Source organism: Nicotiana sylvestris, chromosome 11, assembly GCF_000393655.2.
Source record: "Nicotiana sylvestris chromosome 11, ASM39365v2, whole genome shotgun sequence".
Classification (NCBI taxonomy): domain Eukaryota; kingdom Viridiplantae; phylum Streptophyta; class Magnoliopsida; order Solanales; family Solanaceae; genus Nicotiana; species Nicotiana sylvestris.
In genome coordinates this window covers 11,584,920-11,606,956 of record NC_091067.1, presented here as the reverse complement: position 1 = coordinate 11,606,956, position 22,037 = coordinate 11,584,920, and the positions used below count along the sequence as shown (strand labels likewise).

Below are 22,037 nucleotides of genomic sequence, written 5' to 3'. Positions count from 1 at the left end.
ACATAAACTGCTGAAACTGAGAAGATACATATTCTAAGGCATTATCACTGCGAAAAATGCGGATAGAGACACCAAATTGGTTTTTGATTTCAGCACAAAAACTCTGGAATATAGAGAATAACTCAGAACGATCTTTCATTAAGAAAAGCCAAGTACATCTTGAGTAATCATCAATAAAGCTAACAAAATAACGAAATCCCAAGGTTGAACTGACTCTACTAGGACCCCATATATCAGAATGAACCAAGGAGAAAACAGACTCTGCATGACTCTCAACACTACGCGTAAAGGAAGCTCGGGTATGTTTCCCAAGCTGACACGACTCACAATCTAATCTAGACAAACTGGATAAACTAGGCACCATCTTTTGAAGTTTGGATAAACTCGGATGTCCTAAACGTCTGTGGATTAGATCTGGAGGATCTGTAACTAGACATGTTGTGGAAGGACTGAGCGAGTTAAGGTAGTAAAGACCTTCTGATTCACGACCTGTACCAATTGTCCGTCCCGTACTGCGGTCCTGCATAATAAAAGAATCATCAATAAAATATATACCACAATTGAGGGCACGAGTCAAACGACTAACAGATGCAAGACTAAAAGGACAACCAGGAACATAAAGAACGGAATCTAGGGTGATAGAAGACAATGGGTTGGCTTGTCCAACTCCTTGTGCCTTAGTTTGACATCCATTGGCTAAAGTAACAGTAGGAAGAGACTGTGAATATACAATATTCGACAAAAGTGATTTATTACCAGAGATATGATCAGAAGCGCCTGAGTCCATGACCCATGGTCCAAGAGTACTAGACTGGGAAACACAAGCAAAAGAATTACCAGCAATAGGAGTGTCAGTCTGGGCAACTGAGGCTACTTGTGGAGATGTTTGCTTACTTGCTCGATACTGAAGGAGCTCATTATATTCTTCTTTAGATACAGAAAAGCCGTGGTTACCTGTAGTCTCGCTCTGAGCAACGTAGGCATTTTTGGGTGGACGACCATTTAAGGAATAACACATTTCGCGAGTGTGTCCAAGTTTGTGACAATAAGAACACTTGGGTCTAGATCTCCCAAAACGACCGCCTCCTCGTCTATTCTCCATAGCTTGAGATGCCCGAACATCCACTGTCTGGGATGCAAGAACAGAGGAATCAAGTATCTGTGATGAAATCACTGGGTGACTTGGTGCTGCAGCAAGGCGAAGTAATCGAGAGAATAATTCATCAACTGTAGGGACAGTCGGACTCGCCAAAATCTGGTCTCGTACTGAATCAAGATCATGAGGAAGTCCAGCGAGTGTAAGAACTAGAAACATTTTCTGTCGCTGCTCTTGTTGTTTTGACACACTAGCAGAAACTGGCATCAATGTCTCAAATTCCTCCATGACTGCCTGTACCTGACCCAAGTAAGTAGACATATCTAATTCTTGCTTCTTTAAGTTTGTCATCCGTGATATCACATCATAGAAGCGAGATATATCATTAGTGTATAACGTACGAGCCTTTGCCCAAACCAAATAACATGTCTGGAATGGCCGAAACAAAGGCATCAACTTAGAATCAATAGAACGCCACAAGATGCTACATAATTGAGCATCAATTTTTGCCCAAAGCGCTATCGCCTTTTCATCTCCTTCGCTAGACTGTTTAATCAGATGATCTTGCACACCTTGACCTTTACACCACAACTCGACAGATGAAGCCCAAGCTAAGTAGTTTGAACCTCCCATTAAAGGTTCCGAGGTAATCATAACATTAGAGTTTCCAGAACTCATGCTTTTAGACCCAAAAACATCAATTCCCAAAGACATCTTGTAAATTATTACCAAATAAGAGAAATAATCAACTGTAATCCACTGAAAATAGAGTAAGGAACACTGAACCAGAATAGTAAACTACTGTAGCAGTTGGAAAGTTACTGTTGCAGCCGGAAAATATTCAAAGTGGTCGGAATGAAATAAAAACAGTAGGGGTAGGATCGGAATTACCAGAAGACCCAACTGTTCTGAAGGAACTTTTTCAAAAAATGGCCGGAAGTCAACTTTTTGAAATCACTATTCACGCCGGAAAAATAAAAAAGTGGTCGGAATTTGGTGTAACCTGGATGGGTAGGCTCGGAATTGCAAGGGAAACAATCTGTCCTGAAGAGTCGTCGCCAAAAAATGGCCGGAAGGTGGCCCACGCAACGTTGGAACTTCGCCGGAAAAATTTTCTTTGGACAGCTACAGTACCGCCGGAGATTTTCACTGGGATTTGGTCGCCGGACAGTGACTACTCTTGTGGTAGTGTTGGATTTTGTGCACAACACTGACCGAGACAAAGCAGACGCAAAACAACTTTGAAAGTCGCCGGAAAAAAAGGGTTCCGGTGACTGATTTTACTTCCCGGAATCGCTGGAATTTATGCACAGCGATAAATCTCTCACGATAGCTCTGATACCATGTGAGAAGGCACGGGAGAAAATATGATATATTGATATTGTGTGTGATACAATACAAGAGGTGCTATTTATAGTTACTCTATACAAAGGGGATACTACTCCTATTCCAATGTGGGACAATTACATAGCTATCTCTAACAAAGCTCAAGAGGTTTAAAACATCAAAAATACATTCACTCTCGTCTAAGCACTCCTGTTTACACCAAAAATAAAATAGCGTAAGGCAGCTCATTTTCAACTTTTGTATTGCACTATGTGTATCCTCAAAACATCTTAGGTTCCTTTCTTTCCAAATTGTCCACCATATACATGCAGGGACAATCTTCCATCTCTCCTTCTGGCCAGACTGCATTCCATCTCTTTTCCAACTTGTTAGAACTTCCCTGATTCTCCCTGGCATAACCCATTTAATTCCCCTCAGGTTGATGAATATCTTCCAAATTTGATCTGTGACATTGCAGTGCAAAAAAAGATGGTTGACTGTCTCCTCCTGAGCTTTACATAAGTAACATCTGGACCTCAACTGATATCCTCTCTTAGTGAGATTGCCTTGGGTTAGGACAGCTTGTCTTGCTAGAAGCCAAACAAAACATGCCACTTTGTAAGGTATTTTAACTTTCCAGATCATTTTTCAAGGCCAACAACCAATCTGATTATTAGAATGATTGTACTCCTTGTAAGCTGATCTAACAGAGAAAATTCCCTCTTTCCCCCTTTGCCAGAACAACCTATCTTCATTGTTGGTGGTCTCTCTAAACTGTTCTAGAGTATTATAGAAATTTGTCAGCCTCTCAATTTCGTCAGAAATCTTCTATATGTAAGGTTCCATCCTTGACCTGTCCAAAGTTCTCCTACAGAAGCTCTTTGTTGTTGATTCAGATTGTAGATGTCCGGGAATAGTTGCTTTAAAGTTCTCTGTCCAAGCCATTTATCTTCCCAGAAGGATGTTTTCATTCCATTTCCAACTCTGAGACTGGAATTGTTTCTGAACATTGGCCATATGTTTCTGATAGACCTCCACAGACTCACCCCATAAGGAGTACATACTGTTTTTGTTGTCCAACTACCTTCCATCCCATACCTTGCCTGAATTACCTTCTTCCACAAAGATTGCTTTGTTGTGGCAAACCTCCATAACCACTTCATCATCAATGCTTGGTTCTGAGTTTTCAAATTTCTGATCCCCATTCTCCCTTCTTTCTTGCTGGTCATAAGTACTTCCCACCTGACCAGTTGAAACTTACTCTTATCACTAGTGCCTTGCCATAGAAAGTTTTTTCTCAGTGCATCTATTCTTGCCGGAACTGGAAATAAAGACATCATGTAAGTAGGCATGGCATCCAATACACTATTGATGAGGATTAGTCTACCTCCCAAGGATAGGTATTGACTCTTCCAACTAACTAGTTTCTTTTCACATCTCTCAATTACTCCATTCCATATTCCTTTAGACTTGCTTTTTGCTCCAAGTGGCATTTCCAGATACACTATTGGTAAAGCTTCTACCCCCCCACCCCAGTATTCTAGCCAAACTATGCATCTCCGTTACTTCATTAACTGGATAGATGAAACTCTTGTTCCAGTTAATGTGTAGTCCAGATATAGCTTCAAAAAGAATGAATACCATTCTCAGGAAGAGCAAATGTTCTCTGCTAGCATCACAAAACACCAAAGTATCATCTGCATATTGTAGATGGGTGATTTCCAAGTTAGTTGACTCCCTAGAGTTTAACCTGAACCCCCTGATCCTATTATTTACTTTGGCAGTTTTAAACAGATTGTTTAAACCTTCCATAGCCAGAATAAACAGGAAAGGGGAGATTGGGTATCCCTGTCTCAAGCCTCTCTGAGAGGAAAAGAAACCAACAGGTGAACCATTGACTAAGATAGAAAATTTGACAGTACTAATGCAGAATTTGATCCAACTAATCCATCTTTCATCAAAGCCCATCTTCGAAAGTATTCCCAACAAAAACTTCCAGTTAAGGTGATCATATGCCTTTTCTATGTCCAGCTTGCACAGGATACCAGGTTCTTTGCTCTTCATTCTAGCATCTGCACTCTCATTTGCAATGAGAATAGCATCCATTATTTGCCTACCTTTGATGAAGGCCATCTGTTGATTGTCCACCAGCTTGCTCATTACTTTCTTGATTCTTTCTGTTAGGCTCGCGAAATTATTTGATATTGTTGCACACAGGAGTTGATTGTTTTCCAGTTTAGGTCCTAAACTCTATTCCCGCTCCAACATTCTTACATTGGCCTTGCCAGAATATCGATGTAACTGAAAGAAGTCCCTAAAAGACGAACCTAACTACCCTAAAATAGTCTGACGTTACTAAATGGACTATATTCTGACATGCACTACCTTTTTACCCGGAATGTCCCAGATCACCAAATCTTGCATGGAAAACAAAGATTTATTATTTTCATTTCTTTTATTTGAAGGTCATGTGTTCAAGTCGTGAGAATAGCTTCTGGTGTTGAATAATAAAAGAAACTAGGAAAAGCTGATTCTAGATCAATATCAATGAAAATAGGTTCCAGGGCAAGTGAAATTGAAAGCAGTCTATTTAAAAAGAGAGTTAGCAAATCCAATCCAGTTGTTTAGAGTAAAAATTATGATTAGAATCAGTTGGATAAAATAACATTCCAGTCCACAGCTAGTATTGGGATCAAGGCTTCTTTCATTTGTTGAATCAGGAATAGACGACTCCAGGTAAATGCTTTTCCAGCAGGTTGAGGCTGCATTCCTAGCCTTTCCCTACTCGACGAAACGATTAGACTGTTGAGGCTGCATTCCTAGCCTTTCCTACTCGACGAAACCATTAGACTTTTATCGAGGCTTACCAGCAATACAGATCCTGTGCTGGTGTAGGGAAAGTCTAAAAGTGCATTCTAGAAAAAAATCATAAATTAGGTGTAGTAGCGTTTGATATATTCAAGACCAACTAGTTGGAAATAAATCTTCATTGTGTTGGTATACCTAATTTAACATATATTATTGAGTATTTGAATGAATGCACCCAAATAGAGCGGAATAATATATAAAGGATTCATACAGTCGACTAAAACCCGTTTAGAATTGAGCGTAGTCTTTTTTCTTTTCCTAGGTAGGTGAGAAAGGAGCTTTATTGCCTAACCTTGCAGCAGCATATTTAGAGCTGAAATAGTGAGGAGAAAAGGTAGATGTTAATAGTTCATTAATGGGTAAAGCAGTGGGAGGCTTTGAGGCTCTAGCATTATAATTGAGGATGCTCTGGTCCCTTTAATAGGTTATGACAGTATCTTTGCTGTAGCATTAAGAAGAAAGATGCAGAATACCTTGCTATTGAGAGTCTATTGGAGTAAAAGAATAGTGAGAACAGAGAAATAGAAGAAGAAGCAATCTAGAATTCTACCTGGATTTTGTTGCCGATGGTAGGATTCAGAGTCAGGTACTCGAACATGAGCATCAGATATATGTATTTATCCAACTCAGGTGCATGCAATTTTAGATATACCCTAACCATACATGGAAGGATTCTTACGAGGTACAATGCCCATGTCATGCCCAATTGACAGGAGTGCATCTGGACAAATGAAGAGTCCGTATAATGTAATGCACAAAGCCATAAAGCACCGAGAAGCAACAGAAGATTCACCAAAGCCATAAGCGATGACTCATTTTCCAACCATTAATATCAACGAATATGGAGTTTTTCCATGGGCTACTTGCAGAACAATATGGAGTTGTTCTTAGCTCTACTTATAGAACATTATGAAATAATTCTATGTACTACAAGGAAGATGTTTACCCGCATTCCTACTAAACAATATGGGAATTTTTCTGCATTTTAGCTTCTTGGATGAGTAGGGCTCCAACGAAAATGAGAATCATTGAATTACTCAGGTGACATTAACTAAATAATGTGCTATTTATTGTAAATCAATGAACTGCAAATCCTTGGTTAAAAAATTTTACCCTATCAAGATAAAGATATTGATAGGGTAAAGTAGACATGGTTAGCAGGTTATATAATCTAAAATAATATTTGAACTTATACCATAAACATCCTTGAAAGGTTGGGCCTAACTTACTAAAAAGGGATGTTTTTCTGTTCTTTTTAAGTTGTCTCTTACATCATTGTACCTCCTTGTTTAGAAGAGAGTTTGTTGTCCAGTAAAGGGCTGCTGAAAAGGAATGTTAGTTGGGTTATGATGGTATATATGGAAGCATTTGTATATATCAAGTAATACTGGGGTTGGTTGCTCCTCTCCTGAGCAGTAAGGAAAATTGCTCTATCATTTCTTTGCTGGACCTTTGAAAGATGAACCCTCATTTTGCTCTCATGTTTACTGGTTGGTTCAGGCCCTTGGCGACCTGGTGGAGTCTTGTATGGGTGCAATCCTGCTTGACACAGGGTTTGACTTGAACCGTGCTTGGCATATAATGCTCTCCTTCTTAAAGCCCGTCATGAGCTTTACCAGGTTGCAGCTTAATCCAAAAAGAGAACTCCATGAACTTTGCCAGTCTTATGGCTGGCATCTAAAGTTCCTGGCTTCAAAAAAAGATAGCAAATATCTAGTTGAGGCCAAGGTGAATGGGGAGAATGTTTCTGAAGCGGCTTCTGCTCTCAATATCAATAAAAAAGCTGCCGCAAGAATGGCTGCCCAGCAAGTACATTCAAGCTTGAAGGTATGCATCTTACTAGTTCCTGTCCTGTTATTTCTTCTTGTTGGAGCTCTTTTTCTGTATGTTACATGATCAAAATGTTTGTCAGGGGGTCACCGATGCAACTTTTTTTAACCTTTGAAGAAAAACAAAATGCTGAACAAACTGCAGCTTGTTTCCAGTAGCATGAACTTTTCATTTTTCATTTTTTATTTTTTATATTTTTAAGTGGCATCAACTATATACTTGAAATCAGTGGCGGATTTATAGGGCATATTATGGGGCACGTGAACCCATAGTCTTTTCGCAAAATTAGATATTTTATGTATGTTATAAATAGAATTTTATTTATGGTGAATGTCTATATTTAGAGAGATTCTAGGGTTTATTACTTGGTGGCTAAGTCACTCTCTCCCTATAAATAGAGGGTTCTATTCCATTGTAATTCATCCCAAATCAATAAGAATTCTCTCTCTCTATTTCTACAATATTGTTCTTCTACTTTTATTGTTTCATAACACGATATCAGCACGAGACTCTACCGTCTCAAGAAGATTAAGCAAACATGGATATCTCACAAAGCAAACTTGGATCAAAGTTCAATTGTAAAAATATTTGTTTAGTTGATTCATGTACAACACATACAATATTCAAAGAGAAGAAATATTTCTCTCATTTAAGTATGTGTAAGACAAATGTTACTACAATTTCTGGTAGTAGTAAATTAATTGAAGGCTCTGGAAGAGCTACTATAACTCTGCCTAAGGGAACAATACTTATCATAGAGAATGCAATGTTCTCCTCCAAGTCCAAGAGGAACTTGTTGAGTTTTAAAGATATCCGCCGAAATGGATATCATATTGAGACAATAGATGAGAATAATATTGAATATCTCATCATTACCAAAAAATGTCTCTGGCTAGAAAAGGGCTATTGAGAAGTTCCCATCTTTGTCTTGTGGCCTGTATTGGACAAGAATTAGTGCAATTGAGGCACATTCTATTGTAAACCAAAAGGTTACTGATTCCAATACTTTTGTACTTTGGCATGATCGTTTGGGACATCCTGGATCAATTATGATAAGACGAATTATAGAAAACTCAAATGGACATACATTGAAGAATTTTAAGATTCTTTTAAATAATGAATTTTCTTGCACTTCTTGTTATCAAGGCAAGTTAATTATAAGACCATCACCAACAAAGGTTGGGATTGAGCCCCCTCGTTTTTAGAATGTATACAAGGGGGCATTTGTGGACCTATTCACCCACCTAGTGGGTCATTTAGATATTTTATGGTCTTAATAGACGCATCTTCTAGATGGTCTCATGTGTGCCTATTGTCATCTCGCAACCTCGCGTTTGCAAAATTAATGGCACAAGTAATTCGATTACGGGCGCAATTTCCCGATAATCCAATTAAGTCTATTAAACTTGATAATGCTGCTGAGTTTTCATCCCAAGCATTTAATGATTATTGCTTATCAATTGGGATAAAAGTGGAACATCCTGTAGCTCATGTTCACACTCAAAATGGTCTTGCAGAGTCCTTAATTAAACGTCTGAAATTGATAGCAAGACCGTTACTCATGAAAACGAGGTTGCCCACTTCTGTTTGGGGTCACGCCATTTTGCATGCAGCAATGCTAGTTCGTCTCAGACTGACAAATTATCATAAATATTCCCCGTTGCAATTAGTTTTGGGTCATAAACCTAATATATCCCATTTAAGAATTTTTGGATGCGCAATATATGTGCCTGTAGCACCGCCATATCGCACCAAAATGGGTCCCAAAAGATGGTTAGGAATATATGTTGTGTTTGAATCACCTTCTATTATTCGCTACCTCGAAACATTAACGGGGGATTTGTTTACTGCACGATTTGCAGACTGTCGATTTGATGAGACACTTTTCCCAAAATTAGGGGGAGAAGTTGGTGAAACCAAATGGGAAATTTTGTGGAAAAATCCATCATTATCTCATCTTGATCCACGTGCCTTTATTTGTGAAAAAGAGGTGCAAAAGATTATCCATTTGCAGAGAATAGCAAATCATTTACGGACTTGAAAAGGATAACAAAATCACATATCCCTGCAGAGAATGTTCCAATCCGTATTGATGTCCCTATTGGACAATCTTCTAGTGTCGTAGCTAATGAGTCAAAAGCACGCCTAAAACGTGGCAGACCATTAGGTTCCGAAGATCGAAATCCTAGAAAAAGGAAAACAAATGATCAAAATGACACTACGAAAGAACCTCATGAAGAAATCCACGATTTAATAAATTCTGAGATTCATGAGGAATCCATTGAGCCCAGACTCAAGAAAATAAGGAACTATCAATAAATCCAATCGATATTGAGACAAATTTGAATCGAGTGGATATAGTGGTGGATTATGTCTTTGCATATAATGTTGCATCTAGCATTATGCAAGAAAGCGAGGATCTTGAACCTCAATCTGTTGGAGAATGTCGACAAAGACTTGATTGGCCAAAATGGCAAGAAGCAATCCAATCAGAGTTGAATTCACTTGCAAAACGTGAAGTTTTTGGGCCTGTAGTCCAAACACCTAATGGTGTAAAGCCTGTTGGCTATAAATGGATCTTTGTATGCAAGAGAAATGAGAAAAACGAGGTACAAAGATATAAGGCACGCCTTGTTGCACAAGAATTTTCACAAAGGCCTGGTGTCGATTATGAAGAGACATATTCACCCGTTATGGATGCTATAACGTTCCGTTATCTCATTGGTTTTGCTGTCCATGAAAAGCTTGACATTCATTTAATGGATGTGGTTACCGCCTACCTTTATGGCTCACTTGATAATGAGATATACATGAAAATTCTCGAGGGATTCAAAGTGGCTAAAGCAAATAATTCAAAGTCTCGTGAAATGTTTTCAATCAAATTGCAAAGATCGTTGTATGGTCTAAAGCAATCAAGACGAATGCGGTATAATCGTCTTAGTGAGTATTTATTAAAGGAAGGCTATATAAATGATGACATTTGCCCATGTATTTTTATAGAGAAAACAACATCGGAAGTTGTTGTACTTGCCGTATATGTTGATGACATAAACCTTATTGGAACTCCTATAGAACTCCAAAAGGCAATTGATTATTTAAAGAATGAATTCGAGATGAAAGATCTCGGAAAGACAAAATTATGTCTTGGTTTGCAAATTGAACATTTGGCAAACGGAGTTTTTGTTCATCAATCTGCCTATATAGAAAAGGTATTGAAACGGTTTTACATGGATGGAGCACATTCATTAAGTACTCCAATGGTTGTTCGATCACTTGATGTGAATAAGGATCCATTCCGACCTCAAGAAAAGAAGGAAGAGCTACTTGGTCCTGAAGTACCATATCTTAGTGCAATTGGTGCACTAATGTATCTTGCTAATACTACAAGGCCTGACATAACCTTTTCAGTTAATGTCTTAGCACGATATAGCTCTGCTCCTACAAGGAGACATTGGAATGGAATCAAACTCATATTGCGATATCTAAAAAGAACTACCGATATGGGCTTATTTTATGGCAATAATTGCAGTCCTGATCTTGTTGGTTATGCCGATGCGGGGTATTTATCCGATCCACACAAGGCTCGATCTCAAACAGGCTATGTGTTTACATGTGGAGGCATTGTCATATCTTGGCGATCGACTAAGCAATCAATTGTGGCTACTTCATCTAATCATACTGAGATAATTGCTATTCATGAAGCAAGTCGAGAATGCGTGTGGTTGAGGTCTATAATATATCTTATTCGAGACAAATGTGGTTTGAAGTGTGACAAACTACCCACAATTTTGTATGAAGACAATGCAGCATGCATAGCCCAATTGAAGGGAGGATTCATAAAAGGAGATAGGACAAAGCACATTTCACCAAAGTTATTTTTCACACATGATCTTCAAAAGAATGGTGATATTAATGTGCAACAAATTCGTTCAAGTGATAATATAGCTGATTTGTTCACCAAGTCTCTACCGACGTCAACCTTCAAGAAGCTAGTGTACAAGATTAGGATGTGAAGGCTCAAGGATGTGAATTGATGCTCTCATCAGGGGGAGTTAATGCGCGTTGCACTCTTTTTCCCTTACAAGGTTTTGTCCTACTGGGTTTTCCTTGCAAGGTTTTTAACGAGGCAACCAAAAGGCGTATTATTAGATATGTGTACTCCTTTTCCTTTTCTAGAATTTTTTCCCATTGGGTTTTCTTTTAGTTAAGGTTTTAACGAGACACATTATCTGTTGAATAAACATCCAGGGGGAGTGTTATAAATAGAATTTTATTTATGGTGAATGTCTATATTTAGAGAGATTCTATGGTTTATTACTTGGTGACTAATTCACTCTCTCCCTATAATAGAGGGTTCTATTCCTTTGTAATTTATCCCAAATCAATAAGAATTCTCTCTCTATTTCTCTGTAAGACAAGAGGGGTTGCTCTGATGGTAAGCAACCTCCACTTCCAACCAAGAGGTTGTGAGTTCGAGTCTCCCCAAGAGCAAGGTGGGAAGTTCTTGGAGGGAAGGATGCCGATGGTCTATTTGGAAACAGTCTCTCTATCCCAAGGTAGGGGTAAGGTCTGCGTACACACTACCCTCCCCAGATCCCACTAAGTGGGATTATACTGGGTTGTTGTTGTTGTTGTTGTCGTCTCTCTATTTCTCTGCAATATTGTTCTTCTACTTTTATTGTTTCATAACAATGTATATATTTTTTAAAATTGGTATAATATTAGTTGTTCGCACCCATTTTCCAAGAAGGTTGAATGGTGCACTTGGTTGAAAAGTGAGTTATTTACCAAGAGGAATATGGATCAATTCCCCCTAGCACATTTTTTTTCTCCTTTTTTTAGTAGTGCACCCTTGTATTTAAAATTCTAGATCCACCTCTACTTGAAATATTGCTTTTTAGGAAAAGGACATGGTGCAGATGTTGATAATTTGGTTGTCTTTTTGGCTAATTCTTCATGCCATATAAAAGGAAAATAAGCTTTCTGGTTAATTCTTCATGACCATAAAAAAGGAAAATAAGCTTTAGGATTATTAGTTACAGTTTATATGTGGGTGAGAACCATGAGGTCTCATGTTCAAATCCCAGCGGAGGCACACTAGGTGATTTCTTCCCATCTATTCAAGCCTTGGTGGATAGAGTTACCTGGTACTTGTTGCTGGCAGGAGGTGGCAGGTATCCCGTGGAATTAGTCGAGGTGCGCGCAAGCTGGCCCAGACACTACGGTTATCAAAAAATAGTTACAGTTTATATGAAATTGAAGATTTACTTATCACAAAAACTAGGTGTAGATTTCTGTGATAAAGGTGTTGAGAAAATCCTTGTATTCCAAGGGTGTGTTTCATTAGTGGAAAAAAGATTTCTGGAAAATGCTTTCCAATTTTTCCATGTTTGGTTGGATATATTTTCTTTATGAACTCATTTTCCTCCAATTTCAAATAAATGGCTTCCCTAGTAAGAGAACGAATAACATTTCTGAAACTCGATAGTCTAATTGATGGTTTCAACCCTCCCCACCCCACCCTCTAACCCCATCCACCCCACCCTAAACCCCGCCCCAAGCGCCCCCTTCCCATGCTGCTCTCACTCCCTCCTCTTTCCCTTGCCCCTCACTCCACCCCACCCATCCCCCCACTCCACTCTGTCCCTTGCCCACCCCTACCCCCTCCCAAAACCACCACTCCCCCACCTCCCCCAGAAAACCTGCTCCAACCCCTCCTCCCCCCAACCCAAAAAAACCCACACCCCCAACCGCATGACCCATCTCACCCCCCAACCACCACTACCCCAAAAAAAAGAAACCCCACCCCCATAATGTCTGTCTAGGTTATAAATGCTCTTGAGATAATATTTTTTTGCTTACTAACGAAATATCAGAAAATAAGTAAGAAAATCACTTATTTTTGTGGAAAACATTTTCCTTTCATACTAAGCCTGATGACTTGAATCACTTGGCTTGCTCAGGAAAACCTCTGATGCTGCACGGATGGTTAGTGAGATTTTAACCTTAGGGTGTTTGGATATTTGAAGGGGAGCCTTGGCGTAACTGGTAAAGTTGCTGCCATGTGAACAGGAGGTCACAGGTTCGAGTCGTGGAAATAGCCTCTTGCAGAAATGTAGGGTAAGGTTGTGTACTATAGACCCTTGTCGTCCAGCCCATCCCCGGATCCCGCGCATAGCGGGAGCTTAGTGCACCAGGCTGCCCTTTGGTATTTGGGTATTGGTTGTAGCAACTAGCTAGAATGCTAAGGTCCTACGGTGAGGGGCTTTGGTGGCTGTATAATGCTGAATTTGGGTGCAAACCTTGACCATGTCATGATCACCTTCTTTCAAATGCCATGTATGAGAAAGAGTGGTTTTTTTTTTGCAATAATTTGGTGCATGGTTGCAGCCTTGCAGGCCTCTCCCATGGTGTTCTGTTGACTAATCCTTAAAGAATTTTGAGATCTCTATAACTTTAATAATTATTTTTAGCTCCAAAACTTTGTAATCCTGTTGTTGTGCTCTTCTTTGTTATGAACGAACTTTCTCCTCATAAGATAAAATAGTACGAAAACATCTATTTTGGTGGCTTATTGCTCAAATTGATTTCTTCTCATGACATCATTGTTCTTGTAGCACAGACTTTCTTGTTGATTCCTTCATACAAGTCTTTACTCACCCCAACATCAGGTTGCTGCTTTATGATGATAATCTCTTCAGCGGTTTTGCTGGAGGAGCATGATTGAGATCATTGAACTGTTTGCTCTCACAGCTTTCTTCATTTATGTGATACCACCGTGGTGTTACAAAGTTATAATTGTAGTGGATCAAGTTGCAGAGAATGTTCTCATTGCATTCACGCTCTGTACTAGTGATGAGTCTTGCCTAAAGGATTATGACAGTAGGTAGTCATCAGATACAGAGGCTGTTCAAGCACTTAGTGACTATAGCTTTATCCATTAGTTCAGGGAGCCAACTTTCTTGCTCCATTTTCGTTTCTAGACCTTCAACAGTAATAAAAATTGTTCAACTCCTTGAGGAAGAACTTCTTAGTACTCCTTAATTTGTGCTTCAGAAATAACTCCTCCCCCCCCCCCCAAATCCCCCTCGCCAAATAAAACAAGGCATAAGCTGATATATATATTGTACTATTGACCCTTGTGGTCCAGCCCTTCCCCGGACCCTACCCATAGCGGGAGCTTAGTGCACCGGGCTGCCCTTTATAAGCTGATATATATAATTTTGGATAATACATAAGGACCCCCTCAAACTTGTCCCAAATTTCCCCTTGCGGCCTTAAACTTTGCAGGGGTCATAGTACTCCCTGAGCAACTTCTAAGTGGTATTAGTAACCCCTTTGTTGGCCAACCCCTGTTTTAAGGAAAGGAAGTGCTTAACATGCAATTCTTGCTTCCACGTGTCAATTTCATTTAAAAAACTTATTATCATTGTACCCCTAAACTATGTGAAATGCATCATTCATGTCCTTTAATTCAAATCAATTATTGCGGTTTAATTTTAAGCTTCAACACGTGGCGATTTGTGGTGCTAATCATTTTCCATTAGTAGAAAAGGGCAAGTGTAGACCATTTTGGTAACAACAGGGGTAGTTTCAACCCCAACTTTTTACAAAAGTAAACCATTTCGCATAGTTCAGGAGCAACTATGTACCTTCTCCATGCATTTAACAAAATATATCTTGCAAAAATAAATTATAAAACTTTTTTGTGGTCCCTCACGCTCTTAAAGAGAGAATGATGAACACTCTCTATGCCAGGTGACTGAGAAAGGGGGCATTAATTCCCCTTGAAAGTTTTTTAGGGGGGTACTAGGACCCTCACAATGTTCAAGGTCGTAATGGGAAATGGGGACAAGTTTCATGGATCAGTTTACATTGCCTTATGAGCATTCAGAGTAGAGAAATGCATCACTATGCTATGCATACGGAAAGATAATGATTTATCACTAAAACCTATAACATTCCTCGCAGAACTTCACAAGTTTCTCGCTTTAGTTGATAAATTACCTTGTTTTGGCAAATAATTTATTGACTGGTTTACATATTATCAAGTATGCTTCGGTGTTCCTTTTGCCTTCTATTTTTACTTCTCCTCTTCAAATGTCTCTCTGGTCAGTGAGACAGTGACAACACTTCTGCTACTTTTGTTCTTTGCTTCTCTCAGCAGTTGCATGCTGATCAGGCGTCGTTACTATAGATGTCAGCTCTTCTTATCTGATTTTATCATTGTTTCTGCAGTTTGATTTCCATTTTAGTATTCCAATCTTAATACCTCCCTTATCGGACTTCTCTTAAATAGCTATTTTGCAGTTCAGTAATGTCTTCCAATGTGCAGGCTCAAGGCTATAGGCGCAAGTCTAAATCACTGGAGCAAGTGGTAAAAACAGCTAAAAAGATGGAAGCTAAACTGATAGGATATGATGAAATACCCTGTGTTCTTACTGCTAGGTGCAATGACGTGGAGAAGAACGAAGCATCTGAAAGTGATCGTGACTTGAAAGCATTTCCTATTAGTGAGCAACTTGCAAGAAATTGCAATTTCAAGTTAAAGCCTGCGAGAAAGTTGGCCCCAGAGGCAGCTGTACAATGCAATTCTGAGCAGACCATCATGCCTAATGGCTCTAATTCAGATTCAAAAGCTACAGGTATCAATAACAAGGATCTCTATCTGCTTATTTATCCATGTTGTCATTCTCTTACTCCAAAATAATTCAGGTGGTGCAATAAATGGATCGGCAAAGTCAATTTTGCATGAAGTTTGTGCTGCCAACTGCTGGAAACCTCCTAGATTTGAATGTTGCAAGGAGACAGGGCCAAGCCACTTGAAAGAGTATGTAGTGAACTAGTAAAAAGTAGCTTTTATTTTCATTCCAGAATTTTGAGCAGATTCCTGCAATCATGAAAATGTAAACTAAACCGTAGTGAACAAACTGCATTAACTAATTACTCATCTCAAAGTAATTACTCAGCATTGTAAAATATCGAGTTTCATGAAATGGCCCAAAATCGTAAAATGACAAGTTGTACTGGAAAATAACATTTGACATTAATGAATGAAGCCTAGGAAACTTATTCCTCCAACAAGTACCGATAAGAAATGGACCTTGGGCCTAACTCAACCCCAATAGTTAGCTCATGAGGTAAGGATTGTCCAAGACCATGTAAGGAGACCAGAAGTCCCATCCACAACTGATGTAGGTCTCTAACACCCCTCCCCACCCACACACTGACGCACACAAGCTCAGAACTGGACATTTGGAGTGTAAATATAATATGGGCCCAACATAAGGGTTTCAAGAATTGGGATGAGTGTGGCTTTGATACCATGTTAAGATAATGGACCTTGAGCCTAACTCAACCCGAAAAGCTAGCTCAAAAGGTGAATATTGGCCAAGACCATATAAGGAGACCAATTACTCCGTCCACAACAAGATGCGGGAAATCTACCAAGTAGAAATCAATGCACCATATAGAAGAAAAGTTCAGCTTGAGATGGGAGGATATATGCGGTCATAATTTGTATCTGGTTAATTTCTGCACTATTTGATTGTTTAAATTTTTATTATGCACTTGTAGTTCTTAAGTTTAATTCTTGGAACCTATAACATAAAGAAAATCCTTGCTGGTTATGTGGTTTAATGCTGTCCTTGGGAATCCCTGCCTTTAAGTTTGTTGTCTGATCTAACCAGAAAAGGTAGAACCACTAACATCATCCTCAACTTCTTGATTATTTCTGTGCACTGAAAATCCTTGACATTTTGTAGCCTATGGCACCTATCTTTATTGTGAGAGGGAGGGATGGATGGAGGGATGGAGGGAGAGGTGTTAAAGTAATAGCTTATATTGTGCCCAACCCTCCATGTTCTCCAAACTGCAGACATTATGTCCCCTCTTTAATTTTACAAAATTGTCTTCAGGTTTACTTTTCGGGTGGTGGTGGAAATTGAAGAAACATCAAGAGTTATAGAGTCTTGTGGAGCTCCTCGGGCGAAAAAGAAAGATGCAGCTGAGGATGCAGCGGAAGGGGCACTTTGGTTCTTGAAGCACGAAGGATACATGTTCGATAACTGAGAGTGCTTACCCTCTGAATACTGACTTGATTATAACAAAAATTGTACTATGTATGATCCTTAACGCGACCATAATGTGTCTGTATGTCTATCCTATACGTGTACAGGTATAGAATTTGTATATTAACCAGGTAGTACTGAGTGATAAAGGGGTCTTGCTCACTCTCTCCTGGTGTGGCTGCAAATAGAATAGGTGCTAAATGATGTAATTAGTTCTAGTTGGCAAACTGCTTTAGGTATTGAAATCATATGCGGCTTGCCATTTTTTGGAGGTCATCCTTCCTAGCATCCCATTCTTGGTGGGAAAAAAACAAAGTATCCCATTCTTGGTGCTTTTATTTTAATTCTCATTTTTCTTTTCTTTTTTTGTCATTTCTTTGTTCGCTTTCTTCTTGATTAAACCAGTCACAGATGCCTGCTACTTGAAAGGGTCAAGTGCACAGATAGTCATTCACAGGAATGCTATTTAGGAATTAGCCAATACTTATTTTGTCCTAAAATTTTAAACTAAAACTCGTAACTTCAGGATAACTCAGAATATTTTTGTCCCCAAAAATTGAACTAAAAAATTAAAATTTTGGATACACTGGTTAATTCCTAAATAGCAGCTCTGTTAACTAGTGTCATTTCTACTATTGAAATTCCTATGCTATTGCTGTGGAGTGTAAATGACGAAAAAGATTGCATTACTTACCGAGCATGTATTTTGGGCAGACATCCTAGGAACTGAAGTTGTTAGGGATTTTATAGCATGTAATATTGACTCTATAACTCATAACATTGCATTGCTGGGGGAGCTACAGTACCCCAGCAATGACAATACTGTGTAATGTATTTTTGGTCAGTAGTTATATAAATACCGCCCTTTAACAAAAAAAAATAAAAATTGCTAGTTTGATAGAAGCATACATGACCAAGTCTTTGTCATTTTGTATTATCAGTTTTACTTAATTGTTTCTTGTGATATAACGTTAATTTAACAGAAAAACATTTTTCTTTCAAAGTATTATAGTAGAAAATACGATTCTAATAATGTAGCAAGTATTAGTAATAAAACACAAAACACAGGATAATTAGGAAAAAATGACAAATCCTTTAATGAAGGATGAAAAATATTTACACTCCATCTTTGCTTTAAGAATCAAATTCCCTTCCAACTTTTAGCAATAAACATTTTTTTCCCTTCATCTCTGTTGAATCTTTTAAATACCTATTTTGTCGTCTGAACATTTTCAAGATGAAAAATAATAATCAAATATTTAATTTAATGGCATCGAATAATGAAAGAAATGAGCATAATTTTATTCATATTAGTAATTTTATTAATAATTAAAACTCAAAAATCTATTTGCACAACTAAGAAGAAGAGGGTGTAATTTTATACATGCACTTAGTGGCGGTGAAATGGATAAAAAGATAATTATTCATCCATATTATCCACTAAAAATATGTTAGATAATGGACTTTTTAAAAATTGATCAAATATGGATAAAATCTATATTATCCATTTAGAAAATAGATACTTAGCGGATAACCCATGGGTAACATTTGCAAAGACTCAAATTGGGGGTTCCTCCAATTTGGAAGAATAAAAATTTTCCCAAAAGTAATCGCATTCAAGAAGTCATGAATAATATAAGTATCCATATTATCTATCGATTAACCTATTTTCTATCCCTATTAAATATAGACCCTTACATATACTTAATGCAAGTAAAACAAAAAATAAACAGAGATAGATTTAATAATACATTTTTAGTGATTATCTATTTATACTTTCAATGAAATTTAACATTTAGAAAATATTTCATCAATAACTATCAAAACTCAAAAATCTTGTAAATAAATCTATATAAACAATAGAGAGTAAGAGAATATAAAACTTCAATATATATACTTAGCGCACATTATATTAAAATAATAATCATAAAAATTAGCTGTAGATACTGTAACAAAATTTATAAAAGAACTATTCTATTTTTAGTTTATTGAACTCATATCAATTCACAATAAAACATAAAATAATCCAAATAGTAAGTAAAAAAACATCTAAGGTAAATATATTGTATATAATTTTTAAAAGGTATTATATACTATGGGAATTGAAAATGTCAATAGGCGAAAAAGATATCACGTAAGTTAGGAAGGGGAAAGAATGTGTTGTTCAAAATTATAGGGGAGTTTGATTGTAAAACTAAGAGAAAATGCATAAAGACCCCATTCAATTTGTCCTGGAAAGTTATTTATACACCTAAATTTTACGGGTGTCCTAACACCCCACTATTGTTTAAAGAACTGTATTTACTTACTCCCTCCTAAGGCCTGGCCAGTCGCGCGTGTTTGACAACTGAATTGAGCGCGTCCTTACTCTTTTAATCGTTGAAAATACCCAAAAAAAAATAGAAATAAATAAATCTTTAACGTTAATATAACCCCAACCAACGGTAAAATCCCCTCTTCCCCAATATTTTACCAAACCCAGTTGAAGAACCCTAATTTCTTCTTCTTCTAATTTCTGCCGAAAATCCCTCAAATTGCCCTTTTGAGTTTTAATCTTTGAAGGCAAATGTTAACATTTCTCCTTCTTAAGAACCCTAATTTCTTTCTTTTAGTAGTGTTATACCTTTGTCCTAAAATTCAATTATCCAATCATTGAACGCAAATGCAAATTATCTGACTTGATATTGTCTTGTTGTGTTGTAGTTGTTGCAATGCCTTCAAAAGGCTTGAATTTGACAAGGCTTTGCACGGAAGAGGAAGAAAATGAGTCAAGTGGAGAAATTCGATGCAACCATGGCTATGTGCTGCCTTTGTTAACAGCTTGGATCCGTCGGAACCCAGGAAGAAGATATTGGGTTTGTCCATACTATGGGATAAATGATAGTAAAAATTCTTTCACTAATTGAGTTGTGAAAAATTATCATTCATTAATTTTCTTTTGTTATTCATCTTAGGGTCCACGATCTTGTGATTTTGGGGTTTGGAAGGATTCCGAAATTGATCCTAGGTCCAAATTTGTTATTCCAAAATTGCTTGACAAAATGGGTGAACTTGAGAATGCATTAGAAGGCTTTGAAAATCTTGCCAAGCTGAGGACAACTTTAAACGTTGAAAACACCATAGAAGAGGACAAGATGAAGAAGATTGAAGCTCAATTGGTGAAATTGCAAGATGATATTGAGAAGATGAAAGAGAAGGAAAAGAAGTGGAAGAGTAAATTAGCTAAGTCAAAGGCTAGGAAAAATGTACTTTGTTTCATTATATTGGGGATGTGTATTATTCTTGTTGGTTGTGGGTATCCAGGAATCTCATTGAAAGAAGATGCAATGAGGTTGCCATTATGAATCTAGTTTTGTCATCTCAATATGAATGTAGTTGTTGCTTGTAGGATTTATTTTGTATGTTTACAATGGAACTTTCATTTGAATGTAAGCCTTTTGTAGTTTTGTCATCTCAATATTTTGTAGTATTCTCATCTCAATATGTATTTGTAGTTCTTGCTTATCAATTGTTGTTTCTAAAGAAGCGTTGTTTTTACATTGGGAAGTAAACTGCATACTGCATAGATCAACTATTGGGAAATAAACTGTATACTGCATAGATCAACTATTGGGAAGTAAACTGCATACTGCATACTGAAGAAAGTAACTGTATACTGCATACTGAAGAAAGTAAACTGCATACTGCATAGATAAATTGCATACTGCATACTGAAGTATTTCATTTCATGGCAAACACACATACTATCAACTTGTACAACTCATAGATCACTAAAACATCATATATGCATTTGTTGCATAAAAGTCACAAAATGAGTTAACAAAATAGCTATTTGTTGTTATTGTAGCAGCAGCAAACCAAACACCAAATGTAACAAAATTGCAGTCTATAACTACCTACAAATCCTTATCAAAATACAGAATTGCAGTCTATAGCTGCTTAACATTTTTTGCATAATGCAGTCTATTGCAATACAGTCATCAAACAAAATCATAGCTTCATCAGCTGGGTTGATTTGCAGTGGTGCTTTCCTGGCTCAACTTAGCAGCCCTAGACCTTGTTTGAATGAGTTTCTTTCCTCTCAATTGTTGAAGCTGCCTTGATATCATAGCTTCTTTACCTTTCCATTTAACACCTCGTGTTGGTTGATGGCCTAGATCTCCAGTTACTTCTGCCGAGGACCTCACATCCTTAAAGTTTGTAGATGACATTCCAGGCTGCCAAAACCCAACAGAAAATCAGACAAATGAAATCACTTAAATATGAGAGTTTTTGTTAGACTTATATTTTGAATTTTGAAGCCACTTTGAGTGTGTAAAACTCTCATCCCAACCATCCTTGGTTTCTTATATTGTGTTCTTACATCAGTGCTAGTACCAACATCTTATATCAAACAATCAAAATTAAAAATCTGGTAATATTTAAAAAAGACAAAGAAGACATTAAAGGGAAGAACTTCACCTTTTCTTTAGAACCTTTTGGCCTACCCCTTCCTCTTCCAGTACTTTGCTTTGGTGGCTTTGAACTACCAACACTTGTAGGCACAGAACTTGCTGAAGTTGCAGCAGTATTACTTCCAGCAGCCTTTGCACAGCCCTTCTTGTTATGACCCTTGTTATGAGAATTGCTACATGTCATTTCCACTCCACTATTGGACAATTTTCCTGTCTTATTTTCACCAAGCTCTTTTCTTCTAACCTTCTTTGGCCTTCCAGGCATCTTCTTGACATGAGGTGGTATAACAGTTGGGTTTTGTGACTCTGGCCACATATTCATACCCAAGACAGGTTGAAGAAAGTAACTGTATGTTTTCATGTAAGTTGCATTACTGTACCAGTGAGAAATAT

General features: G+C 37.7%; 1 protein-coding gene across 3 annotated transcripts in view; it reads left to right on the top strand.

Annotated features, from left to right (window-relative positions):
• The window catches only part of LOC104217395 (dicer-like protein 4), a 45,701-nt gene extending 28,139 nt beyond the window's left edge, over nucleotides 1-17,562 (top strand). For all 3 annotated transcript variants that reach the window (XM_009767632.2, XM_009767633.2, XM_009767634.2), the window contains 4 exons: nucleotides 6,791-7,117; nucleotides 15,456-15,765; nucleotides 15,836-15,950; nucleotides 17,038-17,562. In XM_009767632.2, the coding sequence (XP_009765934.1) occupies nucleotides 6,791-7,117; nucleotides 15,456-15,765; nucleotides 15,836-15,950; nucleotides 17,038-17,191 (906 nt within the window). In that variant the 3' untranslated portion in view covers nucleotides 17,192-17,562. The remainder of the gene's footprint in view (nucleotides 1-6,790; nucleotides 7,118-15,455; nucleotides 15,766-15,835; nucleotides 15,951-17,037) is intronic.
• The last annotated feature ends 4,475 nt before the right edge of the window (nucleotides 17,563-22,037 follow it).